At 42.7% G+C, this 13,394-nt stretch overlaps 1 protein-coding gene across 2 annotated transcripts in view; it reads right to left on the reverse strand.

Annotated features, from left to right (window-relative positions):
- Positions 1-13,394, reverse strand: part of LOC311020277 (rho guanine nucleotide exchange factor TIAM1-like) — a 39,097-nt gene that overhangs the window by 1,805 nt on the left and 23,898 nt on the right. Inside the window, exons 7-26 of one of the 2 annotated variants that reach the window (XM_084020238.1) lie at positions 13,038-13,223; positions 11,866-12,012; positions 11,654-11,725; positions 11,294-11,464; positions 10,917-11,021; positions 10,348-10,429; positions 9,366-9,452; positions 8,504-8,716; positions 8,039-8,136; positions 3,729-3,914; positions 3,075-3,143; positions 2,543-2,668; positions 2,320-2,428; positions 1,508-1,687; positions 1,272-1,390; positions 1,081-1,189; positions 927-985; positions 620-725; positions 429-516; positions 131-303 (exon numbers count right to left, since the gene is read on the reverse strand). In XM_084020238.1, coding sequence (XP_083876364.1) covers positions 131-303; positions 429-516; positions 620-725; positions 927-985; positions 1,081-1,189; positions 1,272-1,390; positions 1,508-1,687; positions 2,320-2,428; positions 2,543-2,668; positions 3,075-3,143; positions 3,729-3,914; positions 8,039-8,136; positions 8,504-8,716; positions 9,366-9,452; positions 10,348-10,429; positions 10,917-11,021; positions 11,294-11,464; positions 11,654-11,725; positions 11,866-12,012; positions 13,038-13,223 — 2,485 coding nt within the window. The remainder of the gene's footprint in view (positions 1-130; positions 304-428; positions 517-619; positions 726-926; positions 986-1,080; positions 1,190-1,271; positions 1,391-1,507; positions 1,688-2,319; positions 2,429-2,542; positions 2,669-3,074; positions 3,144-3,728; positions 3,915-8,038; positions 8,137-8,503; positions 8,717-9,365; positions 9,453-10,347; positions 10,430-10,916; positions 11,022-11,293; positions 11,465-11,653; positions 11,726-11,865; positions 12,013-13,037; positions 13,224-13,394) is intronic. The other variant, XM_084020239.1, reaches the window with a different exon arrangement.

The following is a 13,394-nucleotide window of genomic DNA, read 5'->3' on the forward strand; positions in this document are numbered from 1 at the left end:
ACAAATTAGCACTACATTTATAATGCATTATGATTATTGTTATGAAGCATTGTATCAGGTAAGAAGGAACAAATACAGAATTGGGACACTTGGATCTGTGAGGTTAATGCAGACACAGACTGGTATTTACCTGCTCTATTGATGACTGGACGGGCTCCCTTCAGAGCACAGAGGCGCTTTCCTCCAAAGGGCACATACTGCTGGTTGAGGGGTAAACTCTCGGTTTTTAGGAGCTGCCTGCGATGCTTTTCCCTCAAGATGGAATGGACTGTTTTCAGAAAGTCTTTTCTACTTTCTGGAGAACTGAAGGAGAAAGAAAGGCATGTTATCAGTGTGTCACTCTGGCGATAGCAGCAGACAGGAATACACAGCAGCACACAAGCGTCAATCTCCAGCAGAACTCAGCCTCCATTAAGAGAGATCCTCACCTGCAGCACAGCTGAAATGCCCTCTCCGGCCTTCCCTCCGACTCCGACTTTGTGTGAACAATCTCACACACAGACGAGCCCTCACCGTCTGAGGAAGGAATCAACACTCTTAGATTTTCTGAAATAATGATTTCTGGATTAAGATGAATAGATATTGTAATTTATTATTGTACATTCATTAAGATATCTACCTGCATTGGTCAAAGATCTGACTTGAAGGGCATCAGTTGGGATCATGTGACGATATCGGAAGGGATCCTTTTCTTCTGAAGATGCAGAAACTCTGTGGGAACCTCCCTATAATCATCACAAAAACATATGAATTTATACTTGTGAAATGAGCTGTATCCTGTTTAATCAGCCTGGATGCTGGTTAAAGTGACCAACTGGACTGATTCTGAACCTGGCACGGTGGATTTACAATGCGTAAACAAAGTAGGTCATCTTTTAAATTGGATTAAGTGTTGCTGATGGCCTCTTGCTTGGGTGAAAACATACCATTTTCTTTTTCTGCTTGGATCCGTCCTTGCATACAAAGACCACTGCTGTTTTGAACACTATAAGGTAGTGGAAAAAACACACAAGTTAACACTGGAAGCTTCAGATGACTTGCACATTTCATAATTATGGAGGAAACTCATCCCTGACATACCAAATGTAGCCATCTGGGGCTCTTTCTTCCATTTTCCCAAGGAGGCAGGGGGGTTGATCCAGGTTACACTGGTGTGGAGCAGCAGGTCACCCATGGACAGATCAGCAACCTGGCAAAAGCAACAAAATATCAGTTACTTCACATGTTCTCTTCAGGTGACAGTACAGAGCAAGCGACTTTATCCCACTGACCTCTTTCTTCTCACCACTCTGCTCAGTGATGAGCAGATCGAACACTGCGCCAAACTCCTCGTGGATCTTCTGCATCTCATTGATGTGGCTGGCAACTTTGTTCATGGCTTTCATGGCAACTGCAGACAAGCAAAAAAACAACATGGTTAGTGTTGTGAACATATACATTCACTCACGTTCTCCCCCCCTGTCAAAATGGTTTCATCTTCTCAGTCAGCCTCGTGATTGGGTCCTACCATCCAGGTGGTAGTGCTCCTCACTGTCTGGGTCTGTGAGTGAGTAGAGCTCCTTCAGCAGGAGGGGATACTTCAGCACCCTCTGGATGGGTTTGATCAGGTAGGACTCCAGGGTGGAAGAGTGCTGCTGCTTGGGGTTGCGCTCATCCAGGAAGTTCTTGAAATCAGGATCGGTTTTGGCTGAAATGACACAATTGTTTTCGTCCTTTCCATAAGTTCAACTCTTTGGTTTACATGGATAACTGTAATACGATAATAAAGCTTTTACTCTCATTGAAAATGGTTGCTATTTTGCTTTTAATGTGCCCGATATAACCCAGGATAATGTGGTTAGTGCTCTTCTTATTTTACCTTTAGCATTAGAAATAGCCAGAGACTTTCAACCAAGTCAAAGGGACTGAACTATTTCATGCTTTTGGTAGAACATAAAGAGCAGGCAACCACAAGTGGGGAGAAATACACTGTAAGTGCCTTTATAACAAATAACACCTCACCAAACTGAATATGGCCAATAACGTGTTACCTCATTGAATGTCAAAGCCAGTGCGTGTTAGAAGGAGTGGATGTACTAGCTACAGAACAGACTTGTTCAACACTGCTTATTATATACCATATGTCATAATGTTGTAGGGCTTTTTAGCCCTGAGAGCTACCAGCTTGAGTATGCAGAGGTCAAATGGACAACTGTCTGGCAGACAACACTGCAGAGCAGATTTATGAAACCGTGCAGGATATGGCAGATGGTTGATGGATAAGTACATCCTTTCCTTTGAGCCCAAGAGGAATGGCAACCCAAGAGCACATTAACTCACCCTTTACAAGGACCTTAGGGACTTTGGTGTGGCTGGCGCAGAAAGCACTGTAGATCTTAAAACGGTCTGCATAGTACAGGAAAGAGCCTCCCAGGGAGAAGAGGATTTTCTGTGAAAAAGGGAAGGAGGAGGAGTTACCCAACTAGTAATGATAAAAGACTTGATTGGTGTTCTGAATGCTTGTTGATAGTCATTTAGTGTACGTTTCTCAAAGAAGGTATACCTTAAACTGATCCACTCTCTCCAATTTCTCTAGATCGGGAACGAGTCTGGTCCCGTCTTCCAGTGTCTTCAGAAACTCCACTTGAAACTCCACCATTTCCAGCAAGTTCCCAAATAGTACATCCAGCTGGAAGTAAAGAGCATTTGAGCAAAGCCAGAACAAATTCCCTTCATTATACAGTGTGCTCTGTAATTCCTCTTTAATATTCCTTTGTATGCATTAATAATAATTTAATTATCTGGTGCATTCAATAGCAGTCCCTCGCTGCAGTTAGAGCACAGAAACACACATAACATAAACAACATAAAACAAGTAAATGCATTCTGTTATTGCAAGTGCATGTAAAACATCTCTTTAATTTGCAAACCTGGATGACTTGTAGGTGGAACGTACTCATTATCCAACCCTCTTGCCTTTGTGCACAATGATTATTGCAAGATTACATAACCCACTTCTCTTAGAATTTTTTTTTTTTTAAACAGTGTTGGCATTTCGAAGCCGACAAAAAGCTAATGTGGAACATTTGACGTACCTCATCCTGCGTGAGGAACGTCTCTCTCTGCAGGGGGGTTAAATATCTCCCAATGAGGCAATTGAGATCCTGTAAGACACGAGTGAATGATGTGAGCGTGTGATTCAATACATGCATCAAAGTTAAAGTCCCTCTTCATTTACCCCTTTTCAATTATATTACTCCTTTATTACAGCAGCAGTAAAGCTACAAACAGACACATACTGATGCACATGTCTGTTTGTAATTGAAATGAATAGCCCAACTCCACCAAAAAATCTAACTATCCCATTTGAAGGTTGTACAATACACCATTTATCACGCATAATGTGATTTCTATAATAAGTAAATATCGTGCTCCCTATAATGAGGTACAGCATTTTAAATAGGCTTGACATTATCCCATTATATACCCTCTCTAACCCAGTTATTTCACCAAGCCACATTTATATCAGCCAGAGAAAGATGAGGCAATATCCAGGCAAGGGCACAGCTGTGTCCCTTCATATCTCCTGGGACACGGAGATAAATATGGATTGGTCATGTGGAATAGGTAATATATATAAAGCTTACACAACCTGGGGCAGACAGAAACACAGACCGGTGCGCAGGAGGAACACACGCACACTCACAAAGACCGACTGCCGACTCGTATGTGAGATGAGCGATACTCACTTTGACATAGGTGCGTTCGGTCTCCACGAGTTCACAGATGACTTTGCGGAGCTTGTCTGCGTCGGAGAGCTGTCGGAGGGTTGCAGGAGGTGGGAAGGGTGAGTCCGGGCTAGGCGAAGAAGACACGCACTCCGTGGGATTCATGTCATGGAGACTGCGGCAGAAAGCGGCGACCTGCTCTGTGCTCTACAAAAAAAAAAAGATGGACAGAAATATCTTGAGGAACAAAAAAGACGCAATCACGTAACTCCAACCTGAACTCTCTCGGCCAGTCAGTACAGAGCCGGCAGCACCTTAAATATTAACTCGCAGGTGCAGAGTTGAAACAAATAATTTGCACTAATTGGATCTATTTTCAGTCTGTCATAACAATGACTCCCTGCCTCTCTCTTTCGCTCGCGTCCCTCTTTTCGCTGGTTTTCCTCCTACTGACGGATCAGCGGTGTAATGATTCATCTCTTTCATGGAATCAAAATATACACACAACAATGTGTCCGTCCATAGAGTATGGGTTGCCTTGGAGACCAGCCCTTATGTTGATTAGACCATCATTTTGGACCAAAATAGACCCCACGCTGCAACAGCCTACATGGCTTAACACAGTTACTTTGTTCCCAACAGGCTACCCAGTCATAACAACAACACAGGCATTTTGACTGTTTTTACATCAATACCAACACGAAACAGATATTGATGATATAAGTAGATGACACAAAGATTAAGTGAGAATGTTGCAAGGAGCAAATAGTTAGGGCCACATAACAGGACCGCTAGCAGGCACCGACTCCTCTGAGTGCGTAACAGAGTGCTGAGAGGTCTGTGTTTGGTTATGTAAGAATCCTTATAACCATACAGAAGCAATGTATCTGGTCACGCTCCTCTGGGAAATAATAATAAAAATAATATGGCTTCCACACCGAAGATGGAATGTTGTCATTCCCAGAAAAACAATCTTAATTAAGATCATAGTTACTGTGCATGGAAATAATTGCAGTGCAAAATTGCAATGTTCATATAGCTGTGAAATACAATTACAAAACTCAAGACATGAGAAGTAGAAACAGCCATGGGTTTAATGCCATTCATTTAAATAGGATGAAGTTTCCCCTTTGTGGGACTATTAATATGTGGTTATCTTATCTTAAGAAAGAAATATAAAATACATACAGAACAAAAGAACATTATCAAGTGACACTCAACGCATCTTTGCAAATGAAAGTGGTTATCTATTCAGAATATCTATGTGTGAGACATGACAGCAGTTTGTCCCTCTTGTTCTCAAAACAACCAGGCAGCTCCCACGTCAACAGATGAATCTGGAAGTCTGCAAATGTCATTTTGCAAATGCAATTTACAACAATGCACTGCTAAATCTATAATGAGAGAGCTGTTTCGGCCGAAGATATTAAGATGAAGAAAAACATCTTTATTATTTACAAAATCTTTGGCTGTAGAGAGGGTTACATTTCAAAAAGTCAAGTTGCTTGACAAAGATCTGTTGCTCTGAAACATCCCTTTATTAATAAGTTTCCCACTGATGATGGGAGGGCTCCAGTACTTTTTTTTTTTTTTTTTTTTTTTTAGAGATTTTAAAAATCCGCATGAGAGATCCCATCAAAACGGCTCCATAAGCATCCATACAAAACATGTCTCATCACAAGTGTTCCTGCTGTACTTTATGATGTGATTATACTGTATATTCAGCCCAAATGGAAATTGATAGCATTATAAATAAAGAAGGAATTTAGAAAAAAAAATGCACTTAATGTATGAAAAGAAATGTAATGTCAAGAAAAGAGGGAGGAAAAAAAAAAAAATAAATAAAACTCATCCTTTCCTGCCCAATTAGCCAACCAGTTTCACTGAGCCTAATATCACAGTGACACTCCAGACAGACTTCACAATCACAATCTAGACTAATTAACACCCTGGCAGCTTTGGGTGCATGCACAGTCATGCCATGGCAAAGTGAAGAGGAAGAACAGAGGAGAGGGGTGTCAAAGGCGTACATGTCATATGAAAAGAACAATATGTAAATAAGAGGGGCTGGCATGAGTAAAACTTAGATGCCAGAGTGAAAACATTCCCCTATAAAGCATGGAAGAGCTCATGATGGAGGAGGGATAAGATTGCAAGTCTGCCATGAGAAATTGAGAGATGACAGCTCGAGATGCCAAGAGAGGAAATTCTGCAACACAGAGAGTCACTGTAACAAACGGTCAGGGTAGTTTGTCATGTTAAGTCCAGTTTGCTGGATGTAGAAGTCCTCTACAGATCTGACCACAGACATTTTATCTTAACACCATGCAGAGCACTTCAATGATTACAGGGCAATTCTGCGACACAACAGTGACTCATAGCTTCCCCTTGTCCGTCCGTAGCAGCAAAGAGGCGGTGAAAAGGAAAGCTCTTTTGCTCTAACTGAAATAAGACAACAGCCATAGCAAAAAGCTAGCCAAGGTAGAGAAAAGTGATACAAGGAAGGAATCTCACCAGATGTAGCATGCCATAGATGGAGTCTGAGGAGCGCTTGCTGTGTTTACTCCACTTCAGGACGGACATAGCCAAGTGCAGGTGGACAGTCGCCACCAGATAAAGTGCCAGAGAGAAAGAGACTCCAGGCTTTGGAAGGAGTCAAGTCTATGGTGCACCACACATCTCAACCCTTTTGTCTTTCCTTTTTGTTTTAAAAAAAGGAGAAGGTGCTGCTGTGCTTGTGATGAAGGATGAGTGAAGCTGCTCAGCCTCCTCCTCTCCGCCCACCAGTGCCTACAGCCTTCCAGCTCCACTTCTTTTCACCCTCAGTGTCTGCTGTAGTTCTGTCACTGATATTCTGCTGTCTTCTCCCTCTCCCTTCTCTAAGCCCAGGCACACAGTGTGAGTGTGAAAATCTGGTCAAGTCCAGCAGCATTGTAAATGAGTCTTGATAATCCTCCAGACTGGCGAGAGCAAGGGGAGCAGGAGAGAAGGAGTATCCTCCTCAAGGTTGTGTTGGAGCGGGATTGGCTGCGTGAGCGACACCGCAGTAGAATATAAATGCAGTATTTCAGGAATAGGGGGGAGAGTGATGGGGAGAGGGGAGCTGCAAAGCAGCAGGCTGCAGAGGAGGGTGAATGTGGGAACAACTAGTGGGGGAGGTTTTGCAGGAAGAAAACTAAATGTGGTAAATGTTACGGCGTGCCAAAAATCTATTTAATAATAAGTTATAAATCAAATAAGGTATGAGTTCTACAGCCTTGAAACAAGCCCTTGTTCAGATAAGCAACTGAAAGAAACACCAGCTGATATAATCACACATTTGGAAATCTTCCTCTGAGTATATTCCAAGTCTTACGTAACAATTGAGTCTCCTTACTTTGATGTGTTCTCTTATCCTCACTATTTCCTAGAATGCTTATCAAACACACCCAACAAAGGGCAAGTGTTTGTACATGCAGACAGTGGTTACATACAGCAGAGTCCGTACCAAATAGTCAGCAATCAGAGTTCCTTAATCTAAATACATCGCAGACGGCGTAAGGGTCCAGAAATTGAGGTTTCATTGCATATTTTTAAAAGATAGACGTGTTACAATGGATTTTTACCCTGTAGTGCAAACATAAAGAAGTGTGTCTAAGAGCCAAATACACAGGACAGAGCATGACATAAGATTTGACATTTCTGCAGGGGATGGAGTTCACTTTACAGCCACTGTTAACTATGTTTGACAAACAAAACTCCCTTGTTCATGTTGCCACTGACTAGGAACAACACAACAGGAAGTTCAATGAATGGTCTACATGAGGGATCCAATCACATATCATTTGTATGAATCTGAACCTTTGAAGATAAAAAGACTTGAATATGAACTCATCTCTCAAGTACACTGATTCATCAAATACTTTCAACATTACACAAAAATAACAAGCTTCAGACAGAGAGAGAGAGAGAGGAGGGGCAGTCAGCATTTAAAAAATGGTTTAAAAAGACAAAAGAAGTGTTCATGTTCCCTATATATTTTACTCATATCCTTAAACCACATTATCTATAATGTTATATATGCTTATTATATATTTGAAGGGCATGTGGGATGCCTGAGGATCTCAACCCATTCCGTCTCTGTTCCTTTTACAATAACGGAGTTGCGTAAAAAGGAGTAATAATACCACAATGAAAAGGCAGATGGAGCCTCAAACTGCTCACATAAACCGTTCTGAAATTCTCTTTTCTTAATAACACATTTGATGGCGATGCTGTGAAAGGCAAGGACATGTTTTCTGTGGCGGAACTTAATCAGACTCCACAAACCAATACTCAAATGGCGCCCTTACCTTTCGGCACTCGAACTCACTGAAGATCTCAGAGTCGTCGTCCAGGCTATCTCCTGAGCTCTCCAGCAACAGTCCCACCCCGTCGTCCAGAATCTCCTCTGCAACAAACACAACAGTCATGTATGAGCATGTATGCAATGTTCACAGGCACTGAGAAATATTGCCCTTGCTTGGTCTTTTTTTTTATTAAGATTGAAGATCTTTATGTAACACCTGACTATCATATCATTCTAATCCAAAGCGGGGCTTCAACACACTGCTTTGAGCTTCCCATCCTCCCTAATTGGACTCTACAGATTCACTGTGTTGCATAAATTAAAGTGCTGTCATTAAGGACACAACCGAGAAATCTTTTCTGCACGCAAAAGCTTCTGCCCTTCTGGTTTATGTGTTATCAATTGGTATACAGTGATTTCATGTCAGCATTACCATGGCGTAAAGTACATCGTGCTGGGCCCTTCTCACCTTGACTCTGGGAGAAAATGTCCGTGTAGAGATCTTCCTCTGCATCTGAGCGGCGGGGTGGCTGGTAGCAGAGCTGACGGCGTTCCACAGAAGGCAGGGTGTTGACTGTCAGAGCCAGGGACGCTTGAGAGAAAGCCGCCTTCATGTCAGAGAAGTTCAGACTGTGAGAGTCCTTTCCGTTCAGCTGGAGTATTTCATCCCCTGCATTTAGACCTGCCAAGTGGGAACATCAGCTTTGATTCAATTGACTGCCTGTCACACATCCGTGCACTAGATAAACAGTATCTAGTAGCAACAGTCTATCTATCTCAGGCCATTAAACTCCTTATTAAGAAGAGGAAATTATATTATGAAAATGTTTTAAAAAATACCACTTTGGAGAATAAAACCACAGATTAATTTAGTTTCCTTCAGTCCCACTTCTCGATGTCCTTTAAAGTGTCATCGGCTTAGCTCACTTTCTACAACACAGCATCAATGCATCGCCTCTGTCTGCACTATGAGCAACGCCTGCGTTTAAAATCCCTAAACCTTGCCGTTTATCTTCGTTGGGGCACCGATGTGGAGCAGCCTTCACAAAGGCCAGTGAGAGGCAGTGATATGATTATAGTAATCAACGGACTTAGAACTGCTGTATTCCCTGCCCCTTTGTAAAACATGCACTAATGCATTTGTAAAGCGATGCAGAGTGTCTATGTCTATTGACCTTGATGTCAGAAAAAATGCTGTGTTTTGAAATAGTATAAACGATGGCCAGATTCTTATTCTTTTTTTTGCTCTTAGCGGTAACTCATCAGACTCACAGACACCAATTAGGTGTCTTTGAAGGGAGGTAATTTGCGGGAAATGAAGGGTAATGAACCTTTGGCGAAGGCTAATCCACCCGCCTTCACATCGGTGATGTAGAGCTGCTGTACTCCGTCCTCCTCCACCACTGAGATGGAGAAACCTGGAGGAGGAAAAGGGGAGAGAGTGAGAGAGATGTGAAATACCAGAGGGATTTGTGCAATACAAGGGGAAGGTCAGGTATAGGTAAAAAAGAGAAGCCATTATTACGCTTAAAACTGCATATGATTTAAAGGGACTTAGGGCAGGATCAAGAAATAAGACTCAACAGTGACACGACGGCCGTTAGGGTAACTGCAGCCATCTGCCAAGCCGGCGCGGTAGCGCGCACGAACTCTTCAGTGCAGCTGATGCTGTGACACGGTTATTTATTTACTCGCTGTTCACGTGACTGTTTACTACAAGCCCTCCGCACATGCCTCCGCGGAACTACGTTGGTAGCATACATCTGCGAACCGCATCATGTCAAGCCACGAAGTAAGTAAACAAGTGTTTATTTTAGTGTAACTTTAGGATGACGAATTGCCGCTGATAAAACCTTCGTTTTCTTCTTGGTATTACTTTTTAGTGGACTTTGTGTGGTGGTGGGTCGTTTTCCGGCCGAAGCAGAGTCCATTACTACACATACAGTACTTGAGTCCACCGCGCTTGTCTTCTTCTGGTCTCCAAGCCGTCGAGTACGCGCATTCAGCGTCATTTGACGTCACGTCCGCCGGACTGCGCGGGAAATTCGGACCACGAATTGCAGTACATCATGCAGCACACAGCCTGTTCAAGGCAATGGGGAGATATGTGTGTGGTCTCATTCTTTTTGGTTTTGAACGCTTCATCACCCATTAGCATTAAAAGACTTAAAGTGAATGTTTATTTTTTCACAAATCCTGCCCTAAGTCCCTTTAACATTGAGACCAAGATCTTAACTGCAAATGAAAATGATTTCATAAATCAATGTAAAAGAAACATTTTTTTTTTAAATGGATAATTTAAATTGTTCCTACCGTAACCAATCATGCAGGATTCATTTCTGTCGAACGCGATTACTTTCGTAATTTTGGAGCAGAGCTCAATTTCTTTGTAAAGCTGTGAAGAACAGAAAAGGGGTTATTATATAAATCATGAAACAATAGTCTATTTTATGAATATTCTGGTGGGTGGGTTATTGACAGCATGGAAAGAGAGTGTTCATTTTCTGTATTCTTAGACAAAGCAGCTCGAGCGGAGTCTTTCACGCAGGATGGTCTGTGACGTGTCATGATTACATGATGGGAATACAAGTCGCTACAGAGACAGGGTGTCTATGGATGGATGTAATTATCGCTGCATGATCCTCCCAGGCAGGCGTTTCTTCGGAGAAAACGTATGAACTCAAAAGGATAAAAATACATAACCTATTAATAATTCACAACAGAGGATTCTCCTATGGTCTGTGGTTTTCTCCATGTTGGATTCCTCGCATGTTCCAATGCCATTACTCGCGATTCCTCGAATACATTTTTGATGTTTATAATCCTGAAAAGTCTGGCGGAGAAGTAGAGATGAGATCATGTTCATGTCGGTAGTTACATACCAAGTCACAGACATCCTCCTCTGGTTTGGGAATGTAGAATTGCACTTGGTTTTCAATGAGGAATTTGACTCGCAGGTAGTGCTTGGTGGGATCAAGCTGGTGAGCCTGTGGGACGACAAAAAGAGGATTGGTTGTTTGATTCCATACACTTGACAGCAGCCTAACTGACTTATTTTTTATATGATTAGAAATAAAGATTAACACATTTTTGCCCAGCAACAGTTTTGTTGAATTGAGATATTTATTCTTCCATAACGCTCTTTTCCTAATCTTTCTGATTCCGCAAAATCTTCTGCATGTCTTTACATCTCTGTCATGCAAACATCACTTGAGTGACAGTGGCTGAGGTCAGCTCCTTCAAGGATGCCCACTGTTACCTTGCAGATGGTTTCCAGGATGCATAGTGCTGACTCCCCTGGCTGGATGATGGTTAGCACCGGCTGGTCATTTGGCAAACACACCCAGGAGGGGGTGAGGTGGTCGGGGACCCAGATGTCACTTTCTGTGCTTGGCCGTGGAAGGCTTTTCACAGTTCCATCCTCACTTTTCTTTGAACAGAGACATTAAATGTTTGGTTAGAGTAAAAAAGATAAGAGTTGCACTACTATTTTTTTAATCATTCCTCCAATCTTAATGTTAATCCTGCATTGGCGTCAGTGTTGAAGGATTTAGCAAGTTCCCACTCATGTTTGACCTCGGTGTGAAATGTATGCATGCAGAGAATGAATCCTCCTTACTGTGTGTTCCTTGGAAACATACATGCCACCTTCAGGCTTTTTCACTGGCTCTTCGCCATCGGCAAAGACCTGCTGGGACAAAAAGCGGTGACGTGGTCATAACTCAAGCAGAGCTGTGGAGGACACATGCTTGAGGAAAAGACGACCAAAGATGTCAAGGCAGTCCTTTTGACTGCTTTCAAACTTGAAAATAACTGTAAAACATTGCAGACCTGGTTGATACTGGGATGGGCTTTTGTTTTTTTCTTTGAGGTAGTGTCCAGACCCCAGAGGGAGGAGAACCGGCTCTTGCGTTTGCTGCAGGAACGAGACATGGCCTGCGTTCGCCGTCTCACTCCGTTCTCTGTGCGAGCTGCCACCTGCAAAAACAGAACACCTCAGTCGGGGCTGGAACATACAGTAAGTTTCCCATGAGCAGTAAAAAAGTTGATCAAGAAGCATTTCACCAAACCTTTGCTGTAAATTAGAGTGTTCTTAATCATCATAATATCTGGTTAGATAAAATGGGGCAGCAGCATGATGGATCGTTAACATTGTAGGCTAGTTATTTGTGAAAAAGCAGGATTAAAAATGTCTTTAAAAATATGCTGAATTAGGCAATAAAAAGCACTGAGAATGTAGGAGCAAGCATGCTATAGAATTATCCATGGCACTCATTCATCGTTCTTTAATCCGTCAACTTTTCCCAGCCATTTTTGGACAAAGGTCTGATGCAAGTCTTAATGGAAATAGAGATGAGCAAATGAGAGACGGAGTCAAATAGTAGGAAAGATGAACAAAGGAGGCAGCGAGGGCTGTTAGTGTCTTTTGTTAGACATCCCACCCTGTTATCTTGCAGCTCAAACACCCACATTCTCTACAGCGCTGCGTTGGTGGTTCCTCAGTGATCTGTAAAAATCAAATAGATGTTTCCTATCCTACCAGTGCTTTTAGCTGTGAGGCTCATAACCCCTCTAGAGCAGTGGGAGGCCAAAACTGAACCATAACCCTCAACTGGTGCCCTTGCGTGAGACCCAGGTGTCTAAATAGTACTCATCGTGGAGACTTTTTCGTTTCTGAAATCAATTGCAATACCGGGAGTCACCTTGTGTACTCGGAGATGAGGAGCGTGTGTATTCTGAGGGAGATACAGTATCCAAGGAACATCTAAATATAAAGGCAGTATAGTGTTTCTGAGGGACTGACTTTGACTGAAATGTTTGATCCTAAAGTATACTTCAGCTACATATTGGTCTCGCAAATATTCACTGTTTTCCAGTCACATTCTTAAAGGCTCCAGCTAAATGCATTCAAATGTAAACCTAAGATGCTATATCAAATTGTATGATGCTCCATAAAACACGATTGAATAAGGGCATGTGATAAAGATGAAGGGGGTATTTACCAGTGCATGGAACGAAGACACGGAGAATATCCCCAGTCGGCCCATTGCCAGCTTTGTGGGCCGAGAGGCAACAGCCAGGAGGCGTTTGGGGTTGGGCAGCTCTCCGCCTTGCAGGCTGGCCAGGTAGCACCTGAAGCGGAATAGATCCATGTGAAACTGCTCCAGGTTCTGCTCCCACAGGAAGATCTGCAGAGTGAGAGAGACCCAAAACATCCAGTTAATTGTTCATCGGGGCTCTTGTTTTTTCCAACTTCAAACCAAGACGGAGCATCTCTCGCTCCCACAAGCTCCGTTACTGTTTGTCCAAGTGTTGCCAACCTGCGCTCCCCGTCCCTAATGGTTTGATGTTTACTGGGG

This window comes from Eutrigla gurnardus, assembly GCF_963514095.1.
Source record: "Eutrigla gurnardus genome assembly, chromosome: 10".
Classification (NCBI taxonomy): domain Eukaryota; kingdom Metazoa; phylum Chordata; class Actinopteri; order Perciformes; family Triglidae; genus Eutrigla; species Eutrigla gurnardus.